Source organism: Bacillus rossius, chromosome 2, assembly GCF_032445375.1.
Source record: "Bacillus rossius redtenbacheri isolate Brsri chromosome 2, Brsri_v3, whole genome shotgun sequence".
Classification (NCBI taxonomy): domain Eukaryota; kingdom Metazoa; phylum Arthropoda; class Insecta; order Phasmatodea; family Bacillidae; genus Bacillus; species Bacillus rossius.
The window spans coordinates 48058933-48078119 of NC_086331.1; the positions used below are offsets into that span (position 1 = coordinate 48058933).

A 19187-nucleotide genomic window follows, 5' to 3' on the forward strand; every position below is an offset into this window, starting at 1 on the left:
ACGCCATCACTCCTCGGCATGATCGCGAATCATCTTCGCCAAAGTATAGTGACGCCTCCGGGTCCTGTAGACCAGCTTTCCCACTGGCACCGCAGTTTTAACACTCCCCCCTCATGAAGTACATACTTATGCCATCTAGCGGTAGTTTTGAGAATCACTTCCCCTGGGAGTTTTAACGCAGTGGAACGCCTGCCCTCTGGCGTCTCCCGCAGTAACCAGTACTGTAGTTCCTCCCTAGGCCACCAGAGCGCTGGGTCAGTCCTCTCCATAAGCTACATGCTGCTACCAGCTGACCCGCGCGAGTCGATCTCTACTCAGTTCAGCCACACCTCAGTAGGTCGCGCTGACATCGGGCAGTACCACCAACTTCGAGATATTGAAGTCTGCCTTCCTCGACAAGCACCTAGATATTTCACTGTGGAATTCATTTGTATTGTACAGGAAATCTGGAGGAAGTAAGTCAGCGCTGCAGTATCGGATGGAGCTAGTGAAACTAACCATGGAGAAATGCCACCATCCTGAATACGCAGCCAAACATGGTCATCCTGGGAAAACACCTCCACCAATGAGGCTAACAGGGTGCCATTTTCCTGAAACATTACCTCCAACAGAGAAAAAGTCTAATCCAACACGGCAATGTGGAATGTGCAGTAGAGTGCGTGATGGAAAGGGCAAAAGAATTCGAAGGGAAACAAGATATTTCTGCCCAGACTGTAATGTGCCTCTGTGCGTTACTCCTTGTTTTAGAGTGTACCACACTACATCAAATATATAGAATGCTATAAATAATAACATGTGGGTAAGAATTTACATTTCGCTTTAGACAGTTTTGCATTTAGGTAATTTTTATTAGATTTGTTTTTATTGTTTTTTATCGTTTTCATAATAAAGTGTATCCATTAATAGCAAAAATATTTTAAAATATAACATTTATTTGTGGCTTTCTGTAGCTAGGGTATGCATAAAATATAATGTGTATTATATAAAACTCTATACATGTACTTTATTTTTGTATTATAGAAAGTATTATACATTTGGAACATTTTTATAGGGTTTTTTTCCAGACTGTGTGACATATGTGTACTTATGTAAACTTTGTTTCATAAATATTATTAATTGTATTGTTTTATTTAATATTTTGGCCATTTATTACAGGCATATGTAATTTAAGAATACATATAAATTTTATTACTCCTCATTAGTGTATATTGTGTTAAACCTTTTTGCATCACCATTTTGTAAGGATTTTATCCTACAAATAATGTTATAACTTAATGAAAACGTAATTAATTACTCGAAATTAAAATTGATTAACAAAATATGACAAAATATTATATAATTTGCATTTCCGCTGCAAGAAAAAACATATTTACGCCGACATAATGACTGCCTGAGTTAACTCGGGATAAAACTGTGGTAAAATTATCGTCCTTCATATTTCATAAACAAACAAATTTACAAAAAAAAAGGCCAACTGTTTTTCGTTACATTTCTAAAGTACTTTTCTATTTTGTAATAAAAAAATGATTTTTTCGGAACAGCTTTTGAAAATGTTAATGGAATGTTAAGTGGTTAATGGCCAGCAATTACAGAACAACCTGTATATGTACAAGGGAATCACGTCTACTCTCTACAACAATACAAGAACTCATGAGTTCATGTGGTCTATGGAACAAGCACCATTAAATGACCTGCAATAAAATTCGGCTGAAAAAGAGGGCATGTTAGGTTAGTCACCCACACCTTTATAAACCATTAAGATTCTTTCACTTCTTTCCTCTAGTGATCATAATTGGATAATTTTGTAAACTTCGCAAATAGATTTCCACCAAGTATGTCCAAGAACTGAATAAGTAATGAAATTATTAAGTATGGTACGTGAATGTAAAGATTTGTATAGATTAAATTATTGTAATTTTAAATCCCAATCCACAACTGTGATAAAGGAAGTAAAGCAGTAAGAGGTATACAATAATTACCTGTGTAAGTAAAAGATATACAAATTTATTTTGTAAAACTTTACGGGGGAGCTGAATTGTTGCCCCTTGAATGGGCAGCCCTTCAGGATTTTTCTGACAGTGGTTAGTTTGTAAAGCGACTGGAAGGGCAGCCCTTCCAGTATCTTAAAATGTGTCTATTTTCGTAATTTTACAGGGTGACTACTAATAAAATTCCTGGGTATTTCCAGGTTTTCCAGAAATTTATTTTCATTTTTCCAGAATATTTAACTCATTTTCTATACTAAGTCTATGCGTTCTTTGTAATACTAAATTATACTTAAAATATAAATTTACTTCCAAGCCTGCCTACGTAAACATATCCTAACAAAATGCCGAATTACGTTACTTTCCGTGCAAATGCACATTGCAGATACAATGATATTGGTGCATTAGATAAAGTGTTGCCAACTATTGACAAGATAAAAGTTTACACCTAAAAAAGTATTAGCTGTTATAAAACCAAACAATTAGTTCAAAGATATACCGTATGAAAATTTAATAAACTGAATCCATAAATTATCCAATGAATAAAATATTAAACTTTTTTTTTTTTTTTTTTTTTTTTTTTTTTTTTTTTTTTTTTTTTTTTTTTTTTTAAGAAAATTGGAATTACGCACGGTAAACAATCTTAATTCTGCTGCGCTCTGGCGTCAGGTTCTGAAAACGTTTCTCTGAGCGTCACAGTCACACACGTAAACATGAATGGCGTCAGGATTGCTGATCACGCTTTCGTCTGTGGATGCTGACTCTCCCATGTCGTCTCTTATTCTAAAAATAAATATTTATTACACAATCCATTGCTATTTAATATATATATTCAATATCGATATTAATTGCAGATGTACATAATCAACAACTTTAACGTTAGACGATAATTACAGTATGGAAGAATAGCAAATCTCCCGAGGGGTGAATAAATTCCTGGGTATTTCCAGTATTTTTCCAGAGGCAAAATATTCCTGGGTAATTCCAGGTTTTCCCGAATTTCCCGACCAATCGTCACCCTGTTTTAAAATCCTGAATTGTTGCCCCTTGGAAGGGCAGCCCATCAGGATATTTCTGACAGTAGTGTTTTTGAAAGGTTGTCTGAATTGTTGCCCCTTGGATGGGCAGCCCTTCAGGATTTTTCTGACAGTGGTTAGTTTAGGTTAGGTTAGGTTAGGTTAGGTTAGGTTAGGTTAGGTTAGGTTAGGTTAGGTTAGGTTAGGTTAGGTCACTTCACAAACTAACCACTGTCAGAAAAATCCTGAAGGGCTGCCCATCCAAGGGGCAACAATTCAGACAACCTTTCAAAAACCCTACTGTCAGAAAAATACTGAAGGGCTGCCCTTCCAAGGGGCAACAATTCAGACCTTTCAAAAACACCACTGTCAGAAAAATCCTGAAGGGCTGCCCTTCCAAGGGGCAACAATTCAGACAACCTTTCAAAAACACCACTGTCAGAAAAATCCTGAAGGGCTGCTTTTCCAAGGGGCAACTATTTAGGATTATAAATTACGAAAATAGACACATTTTATAATACTGGAAGGGCTGCCCTTCCAGTCGTTTTACAAACTAACCACTTTCAGAAAAATCCTGAAGGGCTGCCCATTCAAGGGCCAACAATTCAGACAACCTTTCAAAAACACTACTGTCAGAAAAATCCTGATGGGCTGCCCTTCCAAGGGGCAAGTTTTCAGGATTATTTAAACACTTAAAGAAACATGTTTTCAGAAATTGGATGGGCTGCCCTTCCAGTCGCTGTACAAACAAACCATTGCCAGAAAAATCCTGAAGGGCTGCCCTTCCAAGGGGCAACATTTCAGTCGCCCCAACTTTACTATGGTGCGGGTCTACATTAATAAGAAAGCTTAACTATGCAAACAGTTTAAAGATAATATAATGTGGAAATAGAACAACACTGAAGCGGAAATCATATTTGCTTATCTTTGTAAAAACAAGTCATGTTGCAAATAAACTATGACATTGTGATGACAAAGTTGTAAAATTACTGATTTTTTACATTTAAAATACAGAAATAACAGGCATTAACACTGTTGTATTAGCTTTTTAGGTGTAGCCTTGAATGGGTTAATGAGAACACAGTACATTTACATAAAAACATATTGAAAAATGAAATCAGCAAAAATATTTTAACTGAAGTAAATAAAAAAAATTGGAAGAGATAAACTACCAGGACTAAGAAATAAATTGAATTAACTGAAAAAAAAAAATATAAACATGAATAAGTATTATTGGACTTGCAAATACAGCCCAGAAACAAAATATATAAATACATAAATGTCAGTGATAGGTACATGACACATGACATAATGTTAAAATAATTTATACCTTCGCCTGCTGGTTGCAGATTTCCTTGTTTCAGCTGTGGGAACAAGTTGTTCCCCAGGACGGATCCAAAGTATTGGGCCATCATTAGACTCCTGAGGTGTTTCCATCTTTACCACAGATAAGGGACCCCACGGCATTGTCTGAAAAAATAAATTTTATATTAATCAGAAAGTTCTACATTATGCACTTAAATATTTAAACATCTGATAAATAAAGTGACCGAGTCATATTATAACATGGTCCAGTATAATACAGATTTAAATATAAAGTGAGAAACTGTGTCCACCATTTGAAAAAAAATTTTTTAGAGAGTAGTGAAAATGTTTCATGTACTCATATTACTAGAGCTGGGAAATTGCAGCATTTAAAATTTTACAAATTAAGAATTAAATTTTATGATTTAGCATTCAGGAGTATTTTAGATCACAGATATAACTTTTTATCATTAATGCTTTGGCTAGTATGAATGCACATAGTATTGGAGTGTATGAACATTAATGTATGTTTTACCAGTTTGAAGCAGTTGCTCCATTTTTCGGCACTGTACAGCATTCCTTCCCCTCCTTTCCCCTCCCCAATACTTCTTTCCCCTCCAATCTCCTCCTTTCCCCTCCCATCTCCTCCTTTCCCCTCCCTCTCCAACCTCCCCTTCATACCCCCCCTCATCCTCTCTTTCCCGCTGCCTCACCAGCGCTCTCTGTCGAGTGGTTTCCTGGCCTATATATTGCCCGGCCCCTAGCGTAATCTTTGCAGTCGTTCGGTCTCTGGACTCAAAGGCTGTCACTGCGGCGGTGGCTCTGCGTTCCGGTATGTACTCGGCTGTGAAACTTAACGTCTGTATTTAAGTATTTAAGTATTATTCTTGCTTGCGCGTTGTGGCCGCGCCTTCATTTATTTATTGCTGCCATGTAATGTAATGTAATCTAATGTAATTGCCACCAATATTTGGACCCTTCAGGTCATTTGTTTTGAGTTTGCCTTGCTCACGCCGAGTACTGCCTGTAGCATTTTGTAACATTTCTGCGGTTGTATATGGGCATGCCACGATGGCATTGGACACTTCTTGTCAAGATGCATTATAAGTTCTTTCTTGATTCTGCCTTCAGTTTTTTCGCCTACCGGCCCATATTACATGTTCTGCTACTTACAGCGCTTCGCCACCATGTCCGCTTTACTCTTGCTTACTTTGTTTTAATTGTGTGAATGATTGTATTTATTTCGCGTCCCGCGGGAGCGCTGAGCATTTGCCCCAATGATAATTATAAACTGCTATAAACTGTAATTTTCCATGTTCCATTTTCGCTCTAGAGGCATTTTATTATGAATAAAATTGTAATTTTCTAAAGCTTTATATTTTTTGCTAAAGCACCAGCTTCCCACTGTCGTTGGGTTTTAATGTAAAAACCCCCTCCCTGCTCTTGTCTTTGTCAGTTGTAGTCAAGTCGGCTTCAACTTCTGCGCTACTCTGCTTCGGCAGTGGTTTTGCTGTGGCTTTTATTTGTATTTTTCATGACCATGAGCGGCTCAGGAGTCAGTTGGATTTACCGGCTTCATTGCGACGACTGATTCATTATCTCGAGGAGAACCAGCTTCCTGCCGCGGCGAGCGATACCCAGGCCGACATGCACGCCCGGCTCGTTCAGTTCATACGTGAGGTCAGTGACGTTTCGTCTGGTGTTTCGTTGGCGCAGGCCACACTGGAAGTAAGTCCGGCTTCTGATAATTCCTTTTCCCAAAAATTGTTATTCTCTGTTCTTAAATCCCTTCCTGTGTTGAGTGGTAGTGAGCCCAGGCCTATTTTAGATTTTTTTTACAGGCTGAGCGCCTCGCTAAATTGAATCTGGTGTCAGCTTGCACCTTTATGAAGGCTCTGCTTAGTAACTGTACTGTCGTGTATGTGTCTAGGTTAACAGAGGCTATTGTACAGAAGGTAGATTTCCATACATTTAAGATGAATGTACTTCGTGCTGTGTGTCCGCCGCGTGTCATGGACGCATGTAAGCGCGATTTGATTTTCAGGTTTCAGCGTCCTAATGACATTACATTGATGAGGTTGTCACCTATGCCGATGTTTTGGAGATTGGCATAGCTGAGCCTGAGTTAGTACAGCTTATTTTAGGCAACTTTGCACCTCATGTGCTTACCCACTGTGGTATGCTAGCTCCACCTACCACCTTTGATGCCTTGCGTGCTTGAGGTAGTGAGGTAGAGGCCCGGTTATTAGCAGTGTCTAAATACAAGGCTGAGTTCTCGCCTCCTCCCAGGTTTGCGTCCGTGTCGCGTGTTCGTGACAGGGGATTTCACAGCTTAGAGGTTACCTCAGACTTTCGTGGCAGTGATGCACATGATGCTAACTCTAGTGTTTTACGCACGTATGGAGATAAGTCTTCAGCATTCTTCTTTTTAACCACGCTTTCATGACAGCTCACGTGCACGGCGTTCGCCACCACGTAGGTTCGACAGCAGCTCGCGTCCGCGCTTCCCCGCGGGCGACACGGCTAGTGTAATTCCTCCCGGTGGCCGTCAGTCCGCCCCGCCTCTTGAGTCTACGCAGTGGCGTGGGCGTTTGACTGGGGGCGCTGTTGTCAGTTCTGCACAGCAATTACAGGATGTTCCAACATACACTCGCGCTCGTTGCGCAAATTGTTGTGTGTTTGGACATGTGACTGAGAACTGTGATCAGCCACGCATTGATGTTAATGCTCGTAGATGTATTTCTTGTAAGGGATTGGGTCATTACCGAAGTAATTGTCCGGGAAACGGCCATTGACAAGACGGAAAAGAAATAGTTTCTGTCGCTTCTATAGAAAAGCCTCTAGCTCTGTTTTTTTGAATTTTTTGCCCGTGCGTATTCACGAACGTTTATTTTTGGCCATAGTTGATACCGGTGCTACGTGCTAGGCTATTAGTGAGACATTTCTTCAGACTTTAATTGAAACATTTCGTAAGTTTGCTTTTCGTGTATTTTCTGAAAATCAGATTAATATTTGTGTGGCGAATGGCGAGTGCCTTCGTGCAAATAAGTTTTTGGTTATTCATTTCAAGTATAAGCATTTTTCCTGGAATTGGAAGTTTATTGTTGTTCCTGGTCTTTCACCTAATTTTATTTTGGGTTTAGATTTTTTGAGCAAGACACGCTGTGTCCTGGATGTGGACCAGCATGAGCTCGGTTTTGACTTTGCCCCTTCTGTGAAAATTCCCTTAAGATCGCAGCCTAGTAATTCCGTTATTTTTGAGTGTCGCGATGGCGATAGCATTGCTCAGGGGCACGCTATTGCCGACCTAGTTCATGCTTTTTCTGATGTCATCACCTCTATTTTGCCCTATAATTTCTACTTAAAGGATGAAGTTCCCGTCCGCACTAAATATCTCAAGGTTTCTCCCCCTAAACTTCAGGCCATGCGTGACATCGTGGATAAGCTCTTAGCCGCTGGTGTAATTTCTCCTTCTACATCTTATTTTTGCACTCCCACTTTTTTAGTGCGTAAAAAAGACGGTGCGAGCTGGCGTATGGTACATAACTACATTCCTTTGAACCATTATAATTGCTAAGGACAATGTTTATCCGCTCCCTACTGTTGAGTGTGCCCTTCAACATCTAGGTAAGGCCAGATATTTTTCAGTTATTGACTTAAATCAAAGTTTTCACCAGTGCCTTTTAGATCCTAGTTGCCGCAAATATATCGCATTTTCAACTCCTTTTGGCCATTTTGAATTTAATCGTGTGCCTATGGGTGTTAGTTTTGGCAGTCAGGCTATGAGCCGGATCCTCGATCATGTTCTATCTGATGTCAAGTATGATTATGTGTTTAATTATATCGATGACGACATTGTTTATAGCAACACCTTTGAGGATCACATTATGCACCTGACTGAAGTCCTTTCTCGTTTACGAGGGGCTAATCTCACTGTTAACCCCAAGAAGGTTACATTAGGAAAAACGTCTGTTAAATTCTTGGGTTATGTTATTTCACAGGGTACCCTTCTTATGGATCCTGACAAGATTGCCCATATCATCCAGTTTCCTAGGCCTGTAAATTTAAAGGGAGTCCAGCGTTTTTTGGGTATGCTAGGTTATTTCTCCAGGTTCATTAATAATTTTGCCTCCTTATCTGCGCCCTAAAATGTTTTACGTAAGAAGGATTCAGTTTTTGAGTGGGGCCCTGAAGAGAAATCTTTTCAGGCGCTGAAGTCTTGTAGCTTGTATGGCTTTACCCCCAGTTCTCATTCTACCCGATTTTAGTAAACGGTTTTCCGTTCAGGTTGATGCCTCGCACATTGCGCTTGGAGCCGTCCTAGGACACCTAGAGGAAGGCCGGATTAGGCCCATTGCCTATGCCAGTCGCTTGCTATCGGAGTCTGAGCAACGATTAGGTGTCTACGAGAAGGAGGCTTTGGCTTGCCTATTCGGCCTAGAAAAATTCGAAAGTTATCTCGATGCTCGGGAGTTTGACTTATTTACCGATAACCGAGCCCTTAGTTGGCTCTTTAATCATCCTCATCAGCTGGGTAAGCTGGGTCGTTGGATTTTGAGGTTATCATGATTTCAGTTTGTAATTCATCATATTCCAGGTAAAGAAAATGTTATTGCTGACTCTGTTTCGCGCATGTTTTGCACCAATGAATTTGAGCCTTTGGAACCCCGCTCATCTGATGCTACTAAATTTATTACTGCTTTTAAATTTTTTACTGAATCCTACTTTAATATCAAGGAATGTCAGACTCAGGATCCCCTCCCAGCAGGTACTTAGAGATATTCATGATAAGAAGGCTGTTCCCTATGTTGAGGAGAGTGGTAAGTTGTATTTTATAGGAACTTCTGGCAGAGCCCGAAAGGCTGTTGTTCCAGCTGTCTTGAGGCCTATAGTGTTAACCTATTTTCATGCATCTCTCTTAGGTAGTCATCTAGGAATAGATAAAACTTTTCGCAGAATTTCAGCGCACCTGTTTTGGCCCGAGCTTCATGCTGATGTTCGGAGGTTTGTTCGATCTTGTATCGATTGCCAGATTTCTAAGCCGCCTCATAATTCTAAGGTGGGTCTTTATGCTGCTGATCCTCCTGTAGCCCCCTGGCATGTCTTACATATTGATATTTTTGGTCCTCTTACACGTTCTAAGAAGGGTAATGTATGTTTGCTTGTTGTTTTGGATATTTTTACCAAATTTGTCATTTTATTACCTCTTAGAAACATGAAGGCTGCTACTATCGTTAAGGTGCTTAAGGAACAGGTTTTCAAGTTGTTTGGTCCTCCAAGTATGATTGTTTCTGACAATGCCCCGTATTTTCAGTCTACTATCCATAAGAATTTTCTTTTTGAATGGGCCGTTAAGCCTATCTATAGTTCCGCTTATTTTCCACAGGGCAACATGGTGGAGCGGCAAAATAAGGTTCTCAAAAGCATCCTGATTTCTTTCTACCTGTCTGATCAGACTCTTTGGGATTTAGACATTGAGTATATCAATGTCGGACTCAATTCTGCTCTTCATTCTGCTACTGGTTTTCCACCCTCGATCCCATTCCTAGGCCGTGAGCTTACTGTTCCTTTACTGAACCAGTGGGGCTTGCCGTCCCTCGACACCAGCCTGGACGGCCAGGCATTGGAACGTGTACTCGACACGGTTTCCTGTAATATTCATAAGGCCCGTAAGGTCATTTCTGACAATTATAATAAAGCTAGAGCTCCTCATGGTTTTAAGATTGGGTATTTAGTCCTATGCAGGGCGTTTAAATTGCCTAAGTTAGCTGATCAGTTAAATGTGAAATTACTTCCTCCTTATGAGGGACCTTATTGTGTCGACAAGTTATTGGGTGTCAACACCCTTTCGTTAAGGTGCTGTAGGCGCAAGTTAAATTCCGAAAGGCTCACGTAACCCAGGTGAAACCTTTCGTTAAATAGATTTTTATGGGTTTGTTGTAAGGCTTTTTACAGTATTGTACCTTTCATATGAGATTAGCCTATTGGCCTGTTGTTAAGTGTTTGTGTTCCTAGGAACTTGTGTTTGAAACTTGTGTTTGAAGCTTGTGTTTTGTTGGGTTTGTGCGCGGTGTTGAGGCTCCTTTTCTTTTTTTTAGCTTGGTGCGCCATCCCTTTTCCCTGTTACCCTTGCTTGCTGTGCCCGAAATCCGGCAGCATTCTTCAGCTTCACCTCGCCGAGAGACGTCTCTGTGGGGGCCTTCCGTTCGTTGCCTCCTCCCTACTGGTGGTACCTGCCTATGAGTGCCCATCGTGCTACCATGAGCTTGCCTGGCGGCTTTCTGCTTGCGTGGAGGCTCGATGCTGTTTCGCCGCTTCTGGGTCTTGGAGAGTGACCGTGTTGACTCCGGCTGAGTGCCTCTCGCATTGCCGTGAGTCCATGGCTGCCCCTACCCCTTGCTTGGCGGGTCTTGGACATCGTAGCTGACCCCTTCGTCAGCCTGCTAAGGCACTGCGACTTGGTGCTCCCTGCTGAAGTCCCCTCCCATGCCTGGGTGGTTGCGACTCGCGGGGCCGCCCTGCTCCGAGCCCTTGTTCTGGGCTGATCACCGACTTCATCTCTGGACTTCTTCCTCCGTATCAGCCGCTGGCTGTCGTCTACCACTGCTCTGAAGACCTGTTCTTCAGCGTCCTTCGACCTGCGTAGCGTCTGACTACGTTCAAAGCCATCTTGTTGATCGCCGCGGCGATCCAGAAGCTTGCTGTTCGATGCTGTTACCTGTCTCCGATTTCAACGTTATGAACTTTCTTCATTGTGTGGATCTTCTGGCTCTCAGGGCAGGGACACTTTAGGGAGGGGGGTTGAAGCAGTTGCTCCATTTTTCGGCACTGTACAGAATTCCTTCCCCTCCTTTCCCCTCCCCCCACCACCTTTCCCCTCCCTCTCCAACCTCCCCTTCATACCCCCCCTCATCCTCTCTTCCCCGCCGCATCACCAGCGCTCTCTGTTGAGTGGTTTCCCGGCCTATATATTGCCCGGCCCCTAGCGTAATCTTTGCAGTCGTTCGGTCTCTGGACTCAAAGGCTGTCACTGCGGCGGTGGCTCTGCATTCCAGTATGTACTCGGCTGTGAAACTTAACGTCTGTATTTAAGTATTTAAGTATTATTCTTGCTTGCGCGTTGTGGCCGCGCCTTCATTTTTTATTGCTGCCATGTAATGTAATGTAATCTAATGTAATTGCCACCAATGTTTGGACCCTTCAGGTCATTTGTTTTGGGTTTACCTTGCTCACGCCGAGTACTGCCTGTAGCATTTTGTAACATTTCTGTGGTTGTATATGGGCATGCCACGATGGCATTGGACACTTCTTGTAAAGCCGCATTTTAAGTTCTTTCTTGATTCTGCCTTCAGTTTTTTCGCCTACCGGCCCATATTACTTGTTCTGCTACTTACAGGGCTTCGCCACCATGTCCGCTTTACTCTTGCTTACTTTGCTTTAATTGTGTGAATGATTGTATTTATTTCGCGTCCCGCGGGAGCGCATGAGCATTTGCCCCAATGATAATTATAAACTGCTATAAACTGTAATTATTTATGTCATGTTCCATTTTCGCTCTAGAGGCATTTTATTGTGAATAAAATTGTAATTTTCTAAAACTTTATATATTTTGCTAAAGCACCAGCTTCCCACTGTCGTTGGGTTTTAATGTAAAAACCCCCTCCCTGCTCTTGTCTTTGTCAGTTGTAGTCAAGTCGGCTTCAAGTTTTTAGAGTTCTTCAGTATTTTACATGGTGATGAAACACATTGTGACACATAGCAGGTAAGTCAATTGCTTATATGTGGGGGTTTAAAACAAAAGCAATAGCTGCATACTTATAGAATGGCAGTGTCGTTTTTTCTGCTGTTATCTCTTAGCAACGTGAGTTAAGTTTGTATTTATTTTGAGAATGCTTTTATGTTTGTGGTCATAAATACTTAACTATATGCTCTTCAAAATAACTAGAGGTCTATGGAAAAAATAAATAAATAAATTCAAAATAAAGTTTGAAACTATTGTTATGACCGCGAGAGACCAGACGACGATGCCAGGTTTGGAGCTGGCTGGCGGCCCTGTACGGCCACTGACGTCACGCACCATCCATTGATGTAAGACATGCCACACGTGCCCGGATGGATTACAAGGGTCGTCGCTAAACCCCCCCGCCCTTACACTTCACAAATATTGTCCTGCCTTGGCGGCATTATCTGTCGCTGGGCAGCCTGGGGAATTTTGTGGGCCGCCGCAGCGAATGGACGCTGCTTTTTTCAACACTTTGGGTGTCAGGTCGGCGTAGGATGACGAGACTGGCTCCAACTGTGCTCGTCAGTTCTGGAAAGGGCGCCACACACTATTTAACCCGCGATGCCAGCCTTTGCGGCAGTTCCCAGCAGAGTCCCAAATGAGTTTTCAGCGGAGTTCTCAGAGGGATTCTCCACGGGGTTCTCAGCCGAGTTCTGAGCGGATCCCAAGCGAAGAGAAGTGCGACAGTGGCGACGGAGTGCGGCGAGAGCTTGGCGATGAAGTTTGGGGACAAGAGTCCTGTGATGGAGTTCCACGAGGAGTGCTGCAGCGAGAGTTGTGCGAGGAGTGCAGCCCAGTGAGGAATGTGGTGTGTAAGAACGTGAGACACTGAGTGACTTGGGGAAAAAACATTTCTAATTGCGAGGAATTGAATATTAGGCATTTATGAGTAATATTATTTATTATTACTGTAAATATTTGTAATAAATAAAACTGTGTAATAAAAACGTAATTAGACTATCCCAGTAAATTTCCCCCACATTTATTAAAATTGTAACACTATTATGAGACAAATGTCTGGTTTGTATACTCAAATACTGTTTTTAATAAAAGGTTTGTCAGTAATTGTTTTAGTGGCTAGTAAGAAAGATTTTTCCACTGGTGTAATACTACGGTATTATCAGACTAACTGAAACTGTTTGTTATTGTTTTACGTTCGAGGTTAATATCGCTTCCCAATACTTTCGGCAGTGTTTTGTTTTATTTCACGCATGGCGGCGCGCGCAGCTCGTGCTGCGTCGTCATGACAACTGCTAAAATAAATAATCGCGCGGTGTTCGGAACAGCTTTAACGAGCCTATGCTTGATTGATATTGACATTTCATTGGCTTCATTAAAAAGGACGCTAACGTGTCGCGGCCGTGATTGGCCCTTTTCAATTAACAATTTAATTTCGGCAAGAGAGAAAAAAGAGAGTGGAAAATGACGCCATTTAGTGCGTGTGGTAGTGTATTCCCTCTGGGAATATTTCGTTCGTGGGGATGCTAATTTCGGCGTTATTGATCTGGAAATTACGTCAAAATACTGGGCAATGTTAATTGACGCCCTGTAATTGAATGCAGAATAATCGCATTCAATTCACGTGAGCGATGAAGTATTTTACAAACGACATTAAGCATCTATAGTTAAGGTATGGTCTGCATCATCGCTATATATTAAAATTGGCGTAAATTTTACCGTCAACATACGCGAACTATAATTATATAAACTTTGGATTATAATAAAATTAGTAGAACATTGACTTTCGGCGATTAACAGCAAATTTACTCACATTGGCACAAACTATATGTACACAAGTCCAGAAGTCTTTTGGTTAGGCGTTTCATGCTCGAGCAAGCCGGAGCAAAACCCCAAAACTTTTACTCAGTGAACAATTTCAGGAACTTTATTTATTTTGTATTTTATTCAAGAGTCAGGTTATCTACGACATCCCATAGACTTTATTTAATATTTGTTTATTATTTCCATGACTCGAGGTTTCTCATTATGATTAAAACAATAAAATAAGTTTTTTTTTTGTTATTTTGTTGTTAATTCTTGATGACCTCTGGCGCCCTAGTATTAAGTCCTGGAATAACGTTCTGAGTAATTAAAAATGGAAAATCTTAGTTTCATCACATACACGTTTGTGTACACTGGTAACTTCCTAAGATGAATAAGATGAATAACCTGTATCAATCATTTACAAAACTGAATTTTACAAAAAACAATTTTATCACGGAAATATAAATTTACATTACTTTTAATTGCAATTATTTTTAATTTGGATATATTTATACATATAACATCACTATGCATGTGTCATTAGTTATACACATGGCTTGTTCTGCTAATAATATTCAGTTTCGGGATTATCTGTAGTTTCCTAAGGGTTTGGAGGATAGTTTTTAAGCAGATGTTTGCCATTGCATGGGGCTCACTCCACACTCTTAGGGCTCTGCCCTTATGGTGTTGAGTCGGGGCTTGGGACATTAAAGTGGCAATTAAAAGTCTAAAGTTAAAGTTGTCAGATGGGCGTGGTCCTCGAGGTACAGATTTAGAAATCAGGGGTACAAATCCAGATGAAACTGTAATTTTTAGGTGTAACTGTAAGTTAACTGTAAGTGTGGTGATTTTTCAGTCGACTTTGATTCGAGTATCATGGAAAAAGTAAAATAAACTTGCCTCACAAGGAGGAATTTAAGATAAATTTTAATTTTGCCTTTTATTTAGGTGATAATTTAATTGTAAGTACTAAGAAATTGGTAAATAAGTGGGTGACACACTTTCTCTCTAATAAGTGTAGTTTTATTTGTTAAATTAGGTACTCTAAAATTTATAGTCTGAAAGGTAATGGAAAAAAAACTGGAATTTCGTTGATTTAATAATAAATGATACTTTTATAAACTTTAGGGTTAAGTTATTTATAAGAAATTATAACCTTTAGATTAAGGTGTATCCCTCCAGAAGCAACCTGTAGTGTGTGAACAAACGTACATCATCTTAGTTAAACATTTTCGTTAATTAAGCCAAGTAATGCTTTACCAATATAATTAATGAATGAGTGATAAGTTTTATTGAGTTACATTTTACCCCTTGAATCATTACACCATCTTCTTCATCCTTGGCTGACTGCAGAGTATTTCTTTTAACAATCCCACCACTTTCTCCAGTATAGCCTGTTCATGCTAGCCTCAGTGTAAACCCCCCAGTGAGCGACTTTTTCCCAGCCACAGATTTCCAAGCCAGATGACCCACTAACATTAAGTCAAGTACTAGGGAAACGGGGAGGGGGGGAGGCAGGAGAGAGGATGATGAGGATGATGATGATGATGATGATGATGATGATGATGATGATGATGATGATGATGATGAGGAGGAGGAGGAGGAGGAGGAGGAGGAGGAGGAGGAGGAGGAGGAGGAGGAGGAGGAGGAGGATGATGATGATGATGATGATGATGATGATGAGGAGGAGGAGGAGGAGGATGATAATGATGATGAGGATGAGGAGGATGATGATGAGGAGGAGGATGCAGAGGGTGATGAAGAGGAGGATGATGAGGATGAGGAGGATGCAGAGGGTGATGAAGAGGAGGAGGAGGAGGAGGAGGAGGAGGAGGAGGAGGAGGAGGAGGAGGAGGAGGAGGAGGAGGAGGAGGAGGAAGAGGAGGTGGTGGTTGTAGTAATTTTAGATTTTGCAAGACAATCTAATGGCTGTTTTATTAAAACAGTATTAAAATTAGCTTCTTTGAAAATATTTAGTTGAAAGTAGAATATTAGTGGAAATATAAAATTTTAAATTAATTAGTTAAGTTTATAACGTTGCCAGATGCTGCCCTCCTCAGCTGTTATGATAATTTGTTACAGGAATAAATATTCTGTTTCATCTTTCAGAATGTATCAGCTTATTATATAGTTTCAAGTATATAGTGAACTAGTATTTATGCTTGTATTTTATTATTAATATTATTATAAATAATTTGTGTTAAGATGTTTAATTTAGAAAAGCTGTTTAACTATAATTTTACCGATTCTCATTTTTTTTTACTAAGTTATTATTTGTGTAAATGCATTTTTTCAGTATGTTATTTACATTCTCTTTTGTTTTAATGACTATATTTTACAGGTGGAGGTATTCAGAAGGTTTCATAATGATTCTAGAACATTTGGTATTGTCTTGGGAGAAATAAAGAACAAGAGACAAGTGCGCGACTCGACGGCACAAGTTTTTTCAGCTGCTGAAGCTTTCTGTAAATTTCTGTATGTATTCTAATGATGGAAAGTTTAGCTCGTGCATTTCCAACAGTGTTTATGATTTGACTATAGAGAGAGACAGTAACCTTCTGGAAGTTTTTCTGTAGTGAAATGTGTTATGATTGGTGGAGTTGTGAAAGCTGTGTTGTGATTGGGCAGTGAGGTCACATGGCTCCATCCTCCCTGCGTGGCTGGAGGCAGTGGTGTCATCTCGCCAGTTCTTTGTTGTATGTCATCTGAATAAGTTGCATTCGGCAGTGGCTCAAGCCAATTAAAATATGTATTAAGTGACGAACTTCACAGCTATGGTCCAGGCTGTGCCGGTAATCAACCTTTTATTTTGGACATGCAAAATTAGAATTTCAGTGACCTTAGTCGTCTGCATTCAGCCCACCATTGGTCTACAGTGATTTTAGCCGACATCCCAAGGACACCTTGATGTAATTTGTGTGTGAGTATTCATAATGTTTTGGCATTATCAAAATTAATAAACATTCACGTTTTCGAGCAGGAAAAATTTAGTTTGTGTTGTTATGGAAAACTGTGTGGGCCTGTTGTAAACATCGTGTAATGACCGACTTTGTTTTGTTTTCATGCAAGATTTAAAAAAAAAAAATCTACGCAGAAGTTCTATTTAACATTTTCTTAAATAAAAATGGCCAAATTAAATTTGTATTCTACCTTGAAATTTAAAACATCAACAAACATTTTCGACAAACGTTCAAATTATTTATTATTTTTAAAGTGCTTTGTGAATGTTGCAAGTCAGATCGTCTTTAAGCCGGGCCGATCTGAGTTATAATATATGGCGTCCGACGTGTTGGCATGAATTGTTACATGCTCTATGAAGAAAAATCATCAAGATCAGAAGTATCATGAATAACAGTTCTAGTCTCAATCTTTGTGAATGATGGTGTGTATTCTTTAAATGTGAACAGGAATTGTAGTGATCAACGGGATTATTTATTACGAGCTGTATCATCGGCAAGAAACATAAACAGAAGATGTCGGTAACGAGATCCAGTGGCTATGGGACATTAATATCAAGGGACATCGCGGAACTTTCGAACTTCACGAACTTCAGGGATCACAACATAATGGGGCATCGTGGGATGTACGCTGGAAAACAGCAAGTTTAAGGACAAAAATTTTTTGGTCTGAAATGTTAATAACAGGATTTTTTTTTGTATTTTTATAAGTGAGGCTAGGTTTTCGGTGTTTGGAAATTCTGTTTAAATTGGCACTGTTTGTAAATCTTTACAAGGTAATTTCAAATGAGTCGTTCAAACAGCAATGGAGGTGAGGTTTTTCTGGGTTTTCTGGAAAATTCCGATAATCCAGAACATCCTCCAGTAAACCCACAAGTTGTGGTTATGGGAGGATCAGGTACAATATTATGGAAATTAATGGAAATGATAAAGAAAATTGAACAGAGTCAAAAGGACATGGCCCAGGGCCAGAAAGAAATTAGGCAGGTCACACAGGAATTAACATAAGGTCCACATAACCTCACTCGCAAAATGGAACAAAACACACAGAAGTTAGATGAGACTAAATAAGAACTAACATAGCAAATAGCACAGTAAGGCAAGAGTTAATATAATAGAGAGCAAGTTGAGTCTTAGGAATGAGCTAAATGAACGAATTTCCACATGTATACTGAGGGTAGATCAATGCGAAACATAAGTAAAGATGTACAGGTTAGGTTAGAGATATCTGAAAAGGAAATAGCCAAAGGTAAAAAAAATTCACACTAACGAGTAAAACAGTTCAGGAACACAGTAAGAAAATTACAGACTTTGTAGAACAATGTAATCCCGTAAAGAAAAGTGTTCACTAACAATCAAGGTGATATTACTGAGCTGCATGTAAAAGTAAATGAAAATGCCACAAGTAATTACATTAATGTAAAAAGAATCCAGGAAGTTCAAGAGAATTTTGAAGTTAATGTTGAAAGGGTGCTGGCAGAATATTTGAAAATAGGTAACCAGTTAGAAAATTCCAGAGTTGATGTGGGTCGAGAATGTTTGAAAAAAGTTGAGGAAAATTTGTGCAAGATTAGAGGGGATGCAAATATTAAAAGTTCTGTGTTAACTGTAGATGAGAATAATTTTGAAACAACAGTACCTAAATTTTTGGGGATGACAGGAAGACCACACCCATTCAATCATCACTAAATGCGAGAGAGTATTTGGATACCTGAAAGGTTCAGATGAACAACATGTTCAGCTCTTTGTCACAAAATTTTATGGGCCAGCATTCCAATGGGCTCTACAGAAAGAATCTGAATATGAATGGAAAACTTTTGAAGATGCAAAAAAATGCATTTTTACAGAAATATTGGGGTATCTATGTAACAGATGGTTTTTTTCAGTATTTCTTTTCAGGTAAATACAGACAGACGGTCCTATGGCCAACTATGTACAGAGGTTATATTTACAGTCAAAATATATAAATAACCCCATTCCTGATAAAAGATATATTCCTCACAATGTCCATCATTTTAGTAGACATGTTCAACATAATATTTTGGGAACAAGAGCGAAAAGTATTGATAAGGTTGTCAATTTGCTAAAAACATTAGATCAAAGGGATGAGAGAGAAAAGGGGCTGAGGGCCAGAGAAACAGAATACCACTGTCGTACTAGGGAGGTAAGGGAACGAACAAATTAAATGTCGGAGTGGGCGCCACCACATGATGTGGGCACGTGGACCCGGCGGAGACTCTCTTCAGGGCGTGACGTGACCCGTGTAGGGCTAGGCTCGGTTCCCTTAGCACGCGATATCGTTACAGTGGGCTCTTAAGGCATCCCACACGCCTCGAGGTTCAGGAGCAGGGACACGTGGTCACTCGACTAAAAATCA

General features: G+C 40.0%; 1 protein-coding gene across 1 annotated transcript in view; it reads right to left on the reverse strand.

The window, feature by feature from the left end:
- Positions 1-19187, reverse strand: part of LOC134529271 (uncharacterized) — a 218129-nt gene that overhangs the window by 81959 nt on the left and 116983 nt on the right. Inside the window, exon 5 of the mRNA XM_063363167.1 lies at positions 4332-4471. Within this exon, the coding sequence (XP_063219237.1) occupies positions 4332-4471 (140 nt within the window). The remainder of the gene's footprint in view (positions 1-4331; positions 4472-19187) is intronic.